At 45.0% G+C, this 15660-nt stretch overlaps 1 protein-coding gene across 1 annotated transcript in view; it reads left to right on the forward strand.

Annotated features, from left to right (window-relative positions):
• The window catches only part of LOC147728762 (plasma kallikrein-like), a 507358-nt gene that overhangs the window by 19777 nt on the left and 471921 nt on the right, over positions 1–15660 (forward strand). Inside the window, exon 3 of the mRNA XM_086962552.1 lies at positions 9386–9545. Coding sequence (XP_086818678.1) covers positions 9386–9545 — 160 coding nt within the window. The remainder of the gene's footprint in view (positions 1–9385; positions 9546–15660) is intronic.

Consider the following 15660-nt stretch of genomic DNA (forward strand, 5'->3'; position numbering starts at 1 on the left):
TCTGAGCCTAACATGTGGGGCCCGTTGTTACATACAGTCTTTAATGCAGTCACACGAGCTGGAGGAGTGCCGAAATAATCCCCATATTTAAAAAAGGGGAGGATAAAGGAGACCCTGCGAATTACAGACCCATTAGCCTTACAGATGTATTCCAGAAGGTCTTCAGCAAAGTGATCCTATCACATCTCCACAGCTGGATAAAGGAAAACAGCATACTCTCTCACTTGTAGGCTGGTTTTAGGACCTCCACGAGCACCTTAGATCAGGTGTTCCAATTTCTTTTGCTCCTCTGGAAGAAAGTTAAGATCAAGAGGGGCCATCTGCATGTTTTGTTTGTCGACCTTACAATGACATTATATTCCATAGATTGCACCAGGTTCTGGGCTGACCTTAGGGACCTTGGACTCTCCTTTGACCTGCTCCAACGTTTGGTCCTCTTACATCAAGATAATTATGCCTAAGTCAGAAGGAACTCTGATGGTAGTCTAACCAATAATATACTGGTTTCCAAGGGGGTGCACCAGGGTTGTGTGCTGGCCCCAACCCTGTTTACCTTGAACATGAACTGGCTCATAAGTGATCTTTATGACTGTGGTGGTGACCCACCAAAACTAGCAGGCAAGCTGATAACCTCTCTGTTATTTTCAGACAACATGCTGCTCATTTCTAAAACCCCAATGAACATCCAGAATATGTAATTTAAGTTTGCAAAAGCATGCAAAGACCAGGGCCTCAAAATAAACTGCTCAAAACAAAGTTTATTGTTTTTAATCCCAATAAATCCACCAAGGGGAAAAAGATGTTGGGTACCCAACTCTCAGAGCATGTCAAGGTCTTTGATAACTCGGGTATTAGAATAAGCAATAATATGGAATGGACTCCCCAAATCCAGAAGAGCATGTTGACAACTCCAGCATGTGGACTGTGCAATTGTTAAGAGTTAAACGTTAAACCTTCCGTCCAATTTCTCCCACTTTAGAAACACATTGGGCAAAAGGGTTGGGAGCAGCCCTCTGTGGTGCCGCGTTGTGGGGGCTGGAGCATCTAAATCAGCTAGAGGTCACGGAAAAGACATTTTTAAGATTGATCCTTAATCTTCTAGTGAACACACCTTTATTACCCCTACACCTTGATCTTGGACTAAGGTCCACTTCGCTGTCCTCAAGCTGCTTATGTTCTGGATAGGACTCTAGACCAGTAATACCCTGATTGTAGTAAAGGATGCTGTGGAGGAATTATGAATTCATCAAAGACAGTCAGGGCATTTGGTTTGGTTTGAACAGGTTAAGGACTTTTTTTTTAAATTGGGGCTGGGGACCATGTGGGATGATCCGCAGTTAATTACAAAAAAATGGTTCACCAGATTAAAAAAAATTACTGGAGTTTATTGATTCTTCTTGCACTGATAATAGGTCACTTGGCACTTTAACCACCAGATTCTTAAATATAAAAAGTTGTTTAAGCTTGATTTTCATTTGGATGATGTTGAACCCCCTCAGGTACGAGCACTTCACATACAATTTAGGATTGGGGTACTCCCACTGAATGTGATGAAAAGCAGTTGGATGAATGTTACTGTAACTCCTTTGTGTCTGTCCTGTAGTACTACCCCTGAAACTATTGAACATTTTGTCTTCTTCTGTCCTGTCTATGCTACCCTGAGAAAGACATGGATTATTCCGGCTTGTTGGTTGCTGTCATTCTCACGACCCACAGATGCTCTATTTGTATTCAGATGTGTATTCAGATCAGATACCACAAGGTGGCTTTCTTCACACTGTCTAGATATCTGCTTTATACATTGGTAAAATAATATTGTGGAGCAGGGCTCTGGAATATGTAGGGAAAGTATGCACCAGGATCATTCAGTGACTGCAGTGTATAATGACGGTTATGGACTGTTTTGTTAATGCTGATACTTTTTTTAATGGTTAGTCTCGGTTTTAAAATAATTTTAAATTATCTTATTTAAGTCATATCCCATAACACCACTTCTGAATGATGTACAGGACTATGAAGATGATGCCATTTTTATTTGCCAACTAAGAGCAAGAAGTGTCCTAGCTGTCACCTTTCAAATGCTGCTACATTAATTTAACAGACTGTGAACCAACAATTCAATTGATATTAGCTTAAGGCATTTATTTTCTGCTCATTTTTATGTACTTTACTCCACATTTGAATCAAGGGTCAGAGTAGTTAGATACATTTCAGTCTAGAACAAATTACACAAATTTATGCCGCAGATCAAACAAAAACATACACACTTCGTGGTGAAGTAGTATGATGTAAAAAATAATACATGAACAAGTGATACAAAACAACTAATTATAACAACATTATGTGACCAGTCTTAATTCACAAACCAAGCAGCTACTTGGATATCCTTTAGCATCCACATTGTATAACTTAGTTAAGTAGCTGCTATCAAGGGAACAAAACAATCAAACCCAGTAGTGAGACAATTCCCAAAAACATTTCAACTGGGCGGAAAAATGTAATCAGGTACAATAGTCCCCATGTTGTGTAATGGTGATGCGTTTTGATTCCCTGGGTGGCTTATGGGATCCTCTTCAGGGCGTGGACTGGTTTATCTGATCGATTTGAGTAAGCAATTTGCGTGTTGCAGCCGAAAAGATACAAGTTAAAATGTAAGTATCACGACTTGCGCCAATCGGGTGATACTTCTACCAATGCAGTTGGTATGCTTGTTGGCAGTAAATGGAAGCCCAGTTGAGCTTTCATTCCTTTAAAGTTCAAGTGAGTTGAACCGATGCGGTCCATTTTTTTAGTGAACTTTAAAGCAATTTGAGCCACAGCTGACAAAACAAGCTTCGGAAAGGCCTCAAACTAAATATCCGACATTGCCGGCATGGCAAAAATCGCCTCATGAAAGCTCAACTGGGCTTCCATTTACCGCTAACAAGCATAACTACTGCATTGGTAGAATGATTGCCCGATTGGCACAAGTCTTGATACTTACATTTCTATAGAGAATAACTTTGGTTCAATAAATATATTGAAAACACCCCACTGCATATTCTCTGTATACCTTACTGAGAATAAGTGAGCACAAGTGACTGTACGAAAGGTTCTGTACTGTTTCAACGATCCCTCAGGCGACAGGGTTGTCGTGTTTAATGGTTCCAAGAAACCATTCGCTCCCTGGTAGGTTAGGGTGGTTTACCGTGGCACTGTGAGCTAGCTGGTTTATAGGCCAACATATCCTGCAGGGATGTCCAGAATCAGTCTTGACACCAAGCTCCTAGTTTATGTGGTCCAAACAATGGCCAGATCCTATGAATTAGTACGAACTACACGACAATTCCTCTAGGCATATCTGTCCGGAGTAGATATTCTGTCAATTAATCTAGGACCCTGTATTTCTTCTTTCTCTGTTTCATTGTACATTAATCATCAATATAGAATGCATTTATAAAACTACCTAAAACCTTTTCGGATTGATGAGGTCTAGGCTGTGCGACACTTTGAATAGCTATCACCTCGTTCCCACTGCTTGTGCTGTTAATAAAACTAATGTAGTTCATTTCCTGGGCATTACGTTTTACCTTTCTCTCTCTATCAGTTTCTAAAGTGCAAGTCTTTCCTTTTGACGTCTTTGCACTTTGATGGCAGTTTCTATTTTTTCATTGATCAACTTCTCTTGCTTGTTAATCTTTCTCAGGCTTTTTCTATTGTGCCATACATCTTGTTAATTTGAACGTAGCTCCCCTGCTGGCATTAAAGTATTGCAATTGGTTTTGGAGGTAGAACAATACCCTCTACCTTTGTTGGTGATTCTAACTCCTTGTAATGAATCTGGACCATCACCTCAGTGCCCTCCTGACTTCGTTCTATGCTCTAAGGCTCTATTCTGTTCCAGTTGGGGACACAAGAGCAACATTTCTCTTTGCTCACGTTTCATGGTAATTGGGCTGTCAGTTTCTGCTCCTTTCAAAAACATAGCGACACCGTCACCTTTGGGATTAATTGAAGTGAAAGTGGATTCCTGTGAGATCCAACCATTGCCACTAATATGAGGAAGTCACTGAGAGGGCAAGAGTGGAAAAGATAGCAGTTTCCCAGAAACTCGTCTACAGCAATTCACAGAGAGAAACAAAACAAAACCCTATAAATTATCCTTGATTAGCTTCAGTGATATGGCCAGGCTCACGGCTTGACCATTCACGAGGTACTTGGAAATGCAGAAAACAATACAAACTAAATTCCAATATAAAATTTCTAGTGTAGCCCCTTCTAGTTCACTAAAAGCAAATATATATCTCACGTGTGCCCAACAATGCTTTGGCTTCAAGAATTAAGTGACCGTAAGTGGATATGAGTAATGACAATGACAACTTGCCGACTTGCTTGTAGCCAGGAGCGTAGCTTTAGGGAAGGTACGTTTGGGGTGTTACACCCCCGTAAAAAAGTATTCTGTTGTAAATAGTTGGGCACAGGGGCTGTCAATTGGGTATAATGAAGTGTCTGTCTGATTTTAACGGACACCAAAATCCCTGTCATGTACTTACATGCATCATACCATATCCCCTTTCTCCAGTGTCATCTCCTGATCCGTGATAGACTCATATGTCTTACCCCTATCTGGTCTTGTGCAACGTTTTGAACTTTTGAAATATTCTCAGAAATGCAGAAAACAATACAAACTAAATTCCAATATAACATTTCTAGTGTAGCCCCTTCTAGTTCACTAAAAGCAAATATATATCTCACGTGTGCCCAACAATGCTTTGGCTTCAAGAATTAAGTGACCGTAAGTGGATATGAGTAATGACAATGACAACTTGCCGACTTGCTTGTAGCCAGGAGCGTAGCTTTAGGGAAGGTACGTTTGGGGTGTTACACCCCCGTAAAAAAGTATTCTGTTGTAAATAGTTGGGCACAGGGGCTGTCAATTGGGTATAATGAAGTGTCTGTCTGATTTTAACGGACACCAAAATCCCTGTCATGTACTTACATGCATCATACCATATCCCCTTTCTCCAGTGTCATCTCCTGATCCGTGATAGACTCATATGTCTTACCCCTATCTGGTCTTGTGCAACGTTTTGAACTTTTGAAATATTCTCAGAAAGATATATATAACCGCACACTTAAACAAAAAGTTCATCATTCATAGAGACAAAGTCTGAACCCTCCGGCAATTCCTGGATGACATCATCAAGTGTGCAATATTTGGACCTGTCCAGCACCTCCAAGTCCGATTGTAAATCTCTGGCCTGATACTGTTGTGCTACTCCACTTCTGCCACCAACAGTGTTCTCTTTCTGGTTGTTTGTTCCATAGTGGAGTTGCCACATAGTCATCTGCTAGGACTGTGTCTGATTCAGACGATTGACTAACATTCGTGTTGTGCCTTGAGCTGTCAAGGCGACTGCCACCGCTTGGACTCCAGCCATGACCAGGCCTCCAATGATGTTGAAAAGAGCGAAGCGCTCTCCCCTTTCATTAGCTTGACCTGGGCTGGGAACATGAGGGCATACCGCAAGTCCAATTGTAAAGTCACTTCTTTGCTTCAAGAAAGGATTCCTTTGTGTTGGACATCTGATGTGCAGTTCAGGAAGATAATTACTTAACTAATTTCCATTGTCCAGGTCCCTCTTGGGTTCCAGATACCTTCAATATATGGTTCCTGTCTCAATTGTTGAAAGAACTTGCCTTTACTGGCCTAGGGGGGAAACTGGGTGGGGGTGATGTACCCGGGATCCTATGAGCCCATGACATGGAATAAAGGTGGAGAATTTTCCTTCCAGAACTGTATTCACCATCCAGTCCTCCAAAAAGAGCTCCATGATTGGGCCTTCAACTAACTCAGGTAGATGGATTAGCCTGATGTTATTGCGGCGTGAACAATCCTCTGCATCACCTGCCATCTTCCTCAGGAATTGTACTTCATTCTGCAGCTGCTTAAGTTGGGTTTGTGTGTCCGTCTCAGCTGGCCTGGATTATGGAGTGCATTGTTTTCTACCCTTTCCTTAATCTTTGCATGGTCTGCTCTGAATAGGCCCATGCGAATAACAGAGTGTCAATCTTGGGTCCCAGAGTAGACTTAATATCCAATATGGCCTTAAGGTGTTTTTCAAACTTGCCCATATGCTAATGGAGTGCATTTCACACGCCATTAGTGAAAGGTGGTGCTTCTGCGTCCTCCATTCCTAGGACACAGGGCCTCAAATCCACTGTTACAAGCAGACAAGTATTATCTATGAGGCACAACTGACAGGGATTGTGAACGTCCTCACACAGCAAGGTAGAGGATGCGATCTCACGGCTAGACTGCTGACTTTGGAGCTGGGAAACCAAGGTTCGAGCCTCGGGGTTGCCTCCATATCCTGTGATTCTAGGCAGATCACTTAATCACCCTGAACCTACCAAATAAAAAATAAAAAAAATGTGTCCTTGTGTAACATAACTGGTGCTCTGTGCTCATGTAAAGCGCTCTAATACCTTCGAGTTGAGTTCGCGCAATAAATCTGCAACAAAAAAACCCCAAAAAGTTAAGGTAGATCCCTTCCAATCCACATATAGCTAATCAATCGAATCAAGAGGTGTCGTCTTCCCCCAAACTTATCACTAGTATTGTGCTCGAATAATGTTTTTTTCTGTTCAATATCACCCCAAGCATACATTTTGGCACAGTGTGATGGTACCTCCAGTGTTGCATCGGCTGTGGCACTTGCTCTGAGATCAAAAATAATTCCTAGAAAGAGCTGTGGCCACAATATTGTACAAAAGTTACATGGTGCCCAATGTGTTGCTGCCAGATGTGAGTACACAAATATTCCTGATCTGGTAGCAACAGCAGTGCAGTCTCCGCCCCATCAGTGCCACTCGGCTCTGCGTCCCCTATCTTCTAGGCTGAGCCATGCTTTGTTATTAAGTCAATGCGCTGCTTGGACACCTCAGCTCATGGTTGGTGTTATTCCACTGCTCTGGTAAAGTGGTGTTTGCAAAGCTCCCGTGCCATAACACTACGGTGCCACCAAGCTGCAGGCCTAGTTCCCAGGCTGGGGCTTCACTCTTCTCTTCAGGCTGTGGCCCCAGTGGCACACACAGGCTGTCCTCCTCCAATGATGCTCCTGTGTCCCCCAAAGCAACACACACCACAGAAAACTGTCAGTCATCACACATGGGGGGTGTCTACTGCATCTCGGGAGGGAGTTCACACAATGACATGATCATTAAAACAGGGTGCATGGAACTTGCAGAGAGGTGACTCATCTGGTCACCATCTTGGACACATCAAGTTTCAAGTTGGAGTTATAGGTTTTATTTGAATAAGTAAATGGATACCAAATTTGGGAGATAAATTTGGTTATATCAACTTAGTGAAATGTTATTAAGCTGAGCCTGTAGATAAGTTCTAGTAAACACACAGTGGTATCCTGCACATTACTATTGGCTTTCACTTAGAAACAACTGAACTCATTTTGGGGGCTATTTAACATTGCACAATAAGGCTGCCAAGGTACTGGAGTGGCTAAGGCTCACCTCACAGCTGCCCTCTTGCCATCTGACTGCCCATTTTCACAATTGGAATGGCGGAACACGTGCAGGGCAAGTGTTTTGGATTTTAGAATCAAACTATACTTCCTAAGGCACAGTTAGATTTCCCTTTGAGTCTGGAGGATTGTTTTTATACTCCTGTACGTTTCTTCATTTCTGGTGGACCCAAGAAAGAAAATAGACATTGCAAAGCCCGCTTGTATAGGGCAGGTCGTCCAATCTGCAAAAGAGAGTCGTCCTGGGTGGGGGGACCACCAGCCAAAGGATTCTGACACTGGAACCAGCTGAGGCTCTGTCATCACAAACCGGTCAGTGCACCTCGGAATGGCAGCTTTAACATGTTATGGCGAGTCAAAGTCTTATTGACCCCCTTTATGCTATGTCAGAGTTTGCTATCAAACCATGACCTTAACTTTTATGATTTGTGTAGGGTGCAGGAAAGACATTTATTAATTTGCATTTAATAGTAAAATGCACTACAAAGCCTTACAATTCTTGCTGAGGGTAAAATGGTGGAGAGAGAAATGCAAAAATCGTCAGGAAAATGGCAATCAAATTCAGCACTTGAACAATAAATTTGAAGCTTTTTGGCAAACACAATGATTGCTGTCTGACTGTCGCAAATGACATGCTGGAAAGGAGGCATATGTTGTCAAGGTGGGGTGCAGGCTTGTGTTGCTACTGCATTATATTGTGAATCAGGTCATTTTTCAATTTCTTTTATCATCCCCTACATATTATTATGGAAAGGAACAAGTTTTCCCATTGCCCACTATTCCCGATTGATTTATGGACAGGCTAACGTGCCTTTTATAGGTATGAAGACATCGGTGTGGCTTGCATACTTGTTTTCTAAAAATATATACCATTATTTTCGTGACGCTTTTTGAACTAATTCAATTAAAATACTCCAAATTCCCTTTGTAAATAAAACCCACTGTCTTTCTGGGAAATAAATATTGTCAATGGCTAACGTACTTAAGAGCAATCTGGGAAGTAAAGATGTTACATGAAGCGCACCCTGTATACCAAATGCCATCATAATTCCAGTAGGCACTGTGCCACATTAATCATTTCATGTTTAATGTTCTGCATGTTCCATCGTCAGTGTTGATTGTCAGGAAAAAGGGAGCCCATACATTTACATCATCTGAAACACTATGTTTGTTAAACATTCAAGGGCCCAATTTAAATGTTGGCGCAGAGGGAACTCTGTCGCAACGGAGTGCCCTCCCCGCCGACATTATGATCCGACCACCCAATTTTGATTAGGGCAGGCCATAGTTTGAAATTGGAGGTGACTATTCCTTCTCCACCATGGTCAGTCAAAGATTTGGCTGTCTGTCTGCTTACATAAATTAGATGAATGGACATATTGCCATTTTTCACTGCTAAACAAAAACTTCTGGTGAGGGCCATTGAAAAGTGCACAGTGCCCCCCTCGCATTGGGAGCAAACTTCCATGGCAAAGGGGCATTGTTTTTTATTTCAAATTATTTCTCCCTTTGCAATTTTCTTTTTGAAAATAAAAAAAAATGGTAACTTTGACGTATGGCTCCGTCATGTTTGATGGAACCGTCCAGCAAAGTTACAATGCATTTGCAGGAGTCGTCCTGTCGGCAGTTCCTGTCAATGCTTGGAATGTCTGCTGGGCCAATAGATGGCTCCATCAAGCATGACAGCGCCATATGTCAAAGTGTCACTTATTTTTTAAATGACTCCGTCGCCTAAAAAAAGGACAGTTGTACTGCCAAAATTTGAATCAGGCCCTCTGTCACTGTCTGCTAGGTTAAATCTGTGACTAATGTATAGGAAAGTTTCAGTATATATACTGACACAGTGTGTCTTTAAACACTAGGCTGCACGTCGGCTCTCTACAAAGACATATCCTTCCAAGATGGAGACTTGTTTTCAGTGTTTGCACCAAGCGTTGAATATTGCCAGACAGCTTGCACCTTCGACCCACAGTGCCTGTTCTTCACCTATTTGCCTGGCACCTGGTCTAAAGAATCTGAAAGGTAATGTACCCTAAGTTTGTTTTCTGAAAGTGTGCTTAACTACTAATGGCAAGTGTAACAGTTCACTTTCAGAATTAGAGACGCCTTCACCATGCTACTGCTAGCTTTTGAGAAACGTTTCATAATGGACACAGATTCTAGTGTACACACAACACTGATTCTCGGTAAGGATGTTTCACCAACACAAATATATCCTATATATTAGCAGGTGATTGAGTGTTTGCTCAGGACCTTCTTACAATAAGTGATGAACAGCAACAATGGCAGTATAATTTACATTCGCTACACGTGAGAGCTGGATATAATAGATATATGTGTGCATATATACATTAAGGTGAAACATTATTAGCATATTATGTACAAAAACGAATTTGAACCACGCCATTGAACATACAATTAATGAGCACATAATAATCTCCTAAAAATTAGGTGGGGATTGGCATCTGAGAATTCATCGTGGATGAGAAGGACTGTTAGAAATGGGAATCTCTAGTTGGTAGTGAGTGGCACCCTGTCCAGGCAAGGACCCTTATTATAGTCAGGGTAAAGGAGTCACACACCCAAGATAACGTGTGCTCACATCCTTGGTGTCTTGGCATTAGAAGTCAGACCTATCTCAGAAGCAATGTGTAAAGCATTTGTACAAACGCACACAATAACACAGAGAAAATACTACAAATGAAATCCACACCAGTTTAGAAAAATAGGCAATATTTATCTAAATAAATCAAGACCAGCACAACAAGAATCCAACATACACAAGCAAAGATATCACTTTTAAAAGGTTGCATTTTTGGGGGGGCGTGGCTAAGATGGCAGTTGGATAGGACGCAGCTTCGTGTCCCTCCGGCTTCGATGTACCATTAGCCTAGTAATTTCGCCCATCTCAACCCTCGCTCCTCGCTGGGAGACCCGGTCTCGGCCTGGTGGAGACAGGGGGGCTACTTCGACCCATGAGTGTTGCAGATCTTTGCTCCCGGGACCAGTGCAGAGGAGGCGGGGACACTGTGATCCTTGTCGGCCGTGCTGTAGTGCAGCTCGTGGGCGGCCTCGGCCCGTGTGTGGATTCAGCTGACCGAAGCGGACGCCAGGCAGACGTAAGCGGGTGCAGCTGCGCGACCAGGGTGGCTTTGCTTCCTGGCTGGAGGAGCGGCTCGGTGCACCCTGACGAAACCCCGTCCCATGCAAGGAAGCAGAGCGGGAGTGGAGCGACACACGCCATTTTGCATGCAGTGGCAGGGATCCTGCACCCGGTGCTGCCAGAGGTTGAACGCCCTCACAGAGATCCTGGGCGGTTCGCACAGTGACCGATAGTCACCGTGCCTGTGGTGAGGACCGCCTGAGTGCTGAACAGCTGATCCGCCATTGCCTCAGAGGCACAGACGCTGATAATTGGAGGTGAGCGACCGCCATCTTTGAGCCGGTGGTCACCAGAGCGCGCCCTACACACCTCAGCGCGGACCAGGTAAGCACTTGGTGCCGTGAGGCCTACGGAGGGACTGGAACAAGGTGTCTGCAACTGCCCACTCTGGGGGTCCCCCTCCATCAATCAGTGGTCACTGCCCCCCCCCACGAGGCTCAGTGGGGGCAGGAAGAAGGGAAAGTGCATTGACTGGTAGCTGGTGCATGGGGTGAGAGTCTGCAGCCCTGTACCCCACCGTTTGCTGGGGCGCTGGACAGGGGCCCCCTGGACTGAGGAGGATATGAGTCAGGGCCTGGACCCCTGTGACAGCAACTACCAGCCCTGAAGGGCACCTTCCTCTGCTCCGTAACTATCACCCCCCCCCCCTGCAGCTGGCTGGGGGCAGGCACTAGGGTTGACTATCAGTGTGGCTGCTGGTGGAGTGGATGAGCACCTGCAATTTTGCACCTTGGGATTGCTCCGGGGCTGGATGGTGGGCCCCTGGATAGTAGAGGCCTGGGGTAGAATTTTGGATTCCAGCGCTCATCGGCTGCTGCCTCAGGGTCTGCGTGGACGGTATGGTTGTACTGCATCCGCTCTCTCTCTCCCGCCTCTAGGCCTTGGGGCACGTGCGTACTTGACGCTGTTTGAGCCCACAGCACCTATGGCAAGGGAGTAAAAGGGCCGAGACACAGAAGTCCAAATGATTGTTGAACCCCACACTTGCCACAAACCTTCTGACGACAGTGGAACTTCGTCATAGGGGCATCAGTAAAACAGGAGGGAAAGGGGGCGCAAGGCAATATTGGCACGCTCTGCCTTCAGGGGGCTGTGGATACACATTGGTAGCTGACCGGAGAAGAACCTGCAGGACCTAAGAGGAACACAGAGACATTGAGTGCACTTAGCCAAGCATCGAAGCCACTGCATTCTGTTGAGAGAGAGTGGGATACCACGCAACGTTATCTTGCCCAGTCCCATTCGCTAAAATGGCCGCTGCGCGTGCCAAAAAAGACAGGGCAGTAAGAGAGATGCTGAAGAAGCAGTCTGGAACGGGTGGCCCTACAAGCGGTGCACATAGCAAGGAGTGCCGTATGGAGGTGACTGACGGTGCGGATAACCCGGCACCAAGGCCTTCATGACAGAGCTGTTTTCCTCTCTCAAAGAGGACATCCAAAAATGAAAAGCCAGCTCTCAACAGATCCGAGGGAGATCAGACGTGCCATAGAATAGGTGGGGGGAACGCTTTGCTACCTTGGAGGACCATGAAACCAGCTGAGACGAAGAGAATAACATAATGCAACATGAACTGATTCGTCTCCAGGAGTCGCACATAGACTTACAAGCACGAGCCGAAGATCTCGAAAACTGCTCTCGACGAAACAACATAAGGATCCGGGGAGTTACCTGGCAAGCGGAGGAAGATGATCTCGGAGCATTATGTCCTGGCCCTCTTTCAACATGTTGTGGATGGCGACACTTCCACAGGGATTCAGATGGATAGGGTGCACCGAGTAGGACTACAGAAAGGGAACAAGGCCCCACCGCCGGACATTCTTCTGTGTGTGCATGATTTTCAGTTGAAGGTGAAAATAATCCCTAAAGCACGGAAAAGCCAGCCCATCCGCTTTCAAGGCCATACACCTACTTTATTCCAGGACTTGGCATCCTCCACACTGGTCAAGAGGAGAGAATTCTGAGCCATCACCACCCACCTTCGAGAGCAAGGTATCTCCTACTCCTGGGGTCATGCCTTCCGGATAACTTTCAAATACCAGGATTGACTACGGCAACGTCGCTCATTGAAAGAGGCACAAGAGGTGCTGGGTCTTACAGACAACTTAACTACAAAGCAGTCCGACGGGTTTCGTGAAATCTTCTTGCAGAAACCTGCACAGTGGCAGCTGGTCGGGTAGTCAGTTTCCAAGCTTAAACCGGACCCAGCAACGATTGCTAGAGAAAGGGAGGCGGTAATTACCTCCCTGTCCCAGTCACCGGACCACCCGGTCACCCCCTGAAACACTTACTCATCAATTACCGAGATGGATCACCTGAGGCGGAGCCAGAGGGACCCCTGACATGGTGTAGACTCCTGATGTTGGACACTATCGTGCAGATGAGTGACGGGATCAGCTCAGACTTGACGGTCTACCAATACATCACGTCCCCTTGGGATTTCCCAATATTCACAAACTTTTGTCTTTCTTTGTGTTCCCTGTTTAGGGGGCTGGTGGTTTAATGTTATTGGGGTTGTTGTTTTTTCTTTTTTATGTTTTCCGCACCACTAACAAGGGTTCCTACCACCCGTTCCCCATTGCTGCAACTGACTTGGCTTGGGCGGGAGGGGGCCGGGAGAAAGTACCACACTTTGCATTACACATCTTTTCCAATTCCACACAATGGGTAGAGCTGTAAAGGTGGTAAGCTTTAACATCAGTGGGTTGAACAACCCAGTTAAAAGGTCAGAAATTCTCTCCCTTTTAGAAAATTCAGGTGGTGACATCTGCCTATTGCAGGAGTCGCATCTTCTCTCGAGGGACAGTATGCGATTGCGAATACGAAGCTTCCCACTGCAATTTTGGTCCTACGTCCAGCCAAGAAAAATGGGGTGGCGATTTTGATCAGGGCTGACTTCCCGGGTAAAGTGGTGGCTACCATACTGGGCCTAAAGAGCCGTCCATTGGCAATTAGAATTTTCTGGGGAAACATTCCTATATCACTCTAGCCTCCATATACACTCCTAACACACAGCAATAGCATTTACTCTTAAAGTACTAGTAGAGGTGCTGGCATCCCCCGATGTAGCGGTCCTGGCGGGAGGTGATCTTAATTTGGTAACGGATGCGGGGTTAGACCGGTCCGCACAGAGGTCGACCCAAGTGGGAGCCTTTCTCTATGGGAGGGTTGAGGTGGCTTGCAGATAACGGTCTCCTGGATGTATGGCGTATCCAACACCCGGAAGAGAACGATTACACCTATTATTCTGCGGCCCTTAAATCGTACGCACAGTTGGATCACTTCCTTGTCACTAACAGGTAGATTCATCAAGCTGAAATTGGCTCGCAAAGGGTCAGATTCTGAGTATCTGGCCCTTTGCGAGCGCTATTTTTGCATTTGGGATTCATCATCCCAAATGCAAAAATCGCAATTCTAGAAATTGCTAAATTGTGATTAATTGAATTTAAGGAATCTCAATTTGAGATTCCTTAAATGCAATTCATGAACCATTTAAAAATTGCGAATTCGCAATCTGGGGCCGCTATTTACCGCGAAGTCTAACTACGTGGTAAATAGCAAAAACTTTAGTGCATTTTTCTAAGTTGTATGTTACACACACACATGTCCTTTGGACATGTGTGTGCGCAACACCAGTGTACATTACCATTTCAGGGGTGCTACAGAGTGTCCTTTGGACACCCTGGCACCCTTGAAGTTGCTTCCTTATTTGCGATTCGCAAATAAGGAATGACTCCCCATTCATTCCTATGGGCCTTTAGGCCCAAAGGAATGAATGGGAAAGCCATTCCTTATTTGCGATTAGCAATTAGCAAATCGCAAATAAGGAAGCAGTAGAAATCGCATAAAATAGTGCGATTTCTACATGCATCCCGTTTTGCGAGTCTTTAATAGTGAATCCTTCAAATTCGCTATTAAGGACTCGCAAAACATGACCATGATGAATCTGGGGGTAAGTCCCTAATATCCCATCTAGCGGACTCTGCCATAGAGCCCACATTCCTATCTGACCATGCTCTCATCTTGGTTACAATACGAGGGAATCAGGGCCCCAACAGCCCCCCAAGGTGGCGCATGAGGGAAAGCCTGCTTCATTCCCCTGAAACTGTGGCCTCTATAAAATCCAGACGGATAGAATACCTAGAGATCAACGATGTGGGCACGGCGTCACTAGTAGTGGTTTAGGAGGCAATGAAACTTGTGATGAGAGGTGACTTTATCGCAGTCCAGCGGCAGAGAACAAGGCCCGCCGAGATAAGGGGCATGAGCTGGAACGCGAAGTAGGGGAGATGGAAGCCATCATAAGCGAACGGGAGCCACGAGGGTGTAGCGTTAATTGGAGAAAATGAGGCTATTGCTAAAACGGCTCGATCTCGATAGGGATGAATACGCTTTTCTCCATCTGTGTCATGAATTTTATCTCAGTAGTGACAAATGTGGCAAACTACTGTGGCAAACGCTTCAGGCTAAAATGGCAGCATCTTCGATTGCAGCGATTAAATGCTGTGGGGGAGGAGGCCAATGATGACTCACACACAGTGAAAGTCTTTCGGGATTTCTGCCACACTCTCTACACAGGGCAAGATCCCCCGGTACCAGACCCTAGTTCCTATTTGGAGAAATGCACACTCAGCTACAGCCGAAAAGCTAGACCATCTAATTTGAATAGAAGAAATCATCTCTGCCATCGCACACCTCAAGGTGGGAAGTGCCCCGGTCCCGATAGCTTCTCAGCCTTGTTTTACAAGGCTTTCTGCCCAGAGTTAGCAACCTTCTTGATGAAGCTCTTCAACTCATTTTTGGAGACAGGCGCGGTGACTGATTCTAAGTCAGAGGCAGCCATTTCAATCATCCTAAAACCTTCCAAAGATCCAACTGAATATGGATCTTACCGACCCATATCATTATTGAACGTCGATGCAAAAATCTTCGCCAGCATCCTGGCTTCACTTCTAAACCCACTGATGGCGGGTCTGA

The sequence above is a fragment of the Lissotriton vulgaris genome, chromosome 3_1 (genome assembly GCF_964263255.1).
Source record: "Lissotriton vulgaris chromosome 3_1, aLisVul1.2, whole genome shotgun sequence".
NCBI lineage: Eukaryota > Metazoa > Chordata > Amphibia > Caudata > Salamandridae > Lissotriton > Lissotriton vulgaris.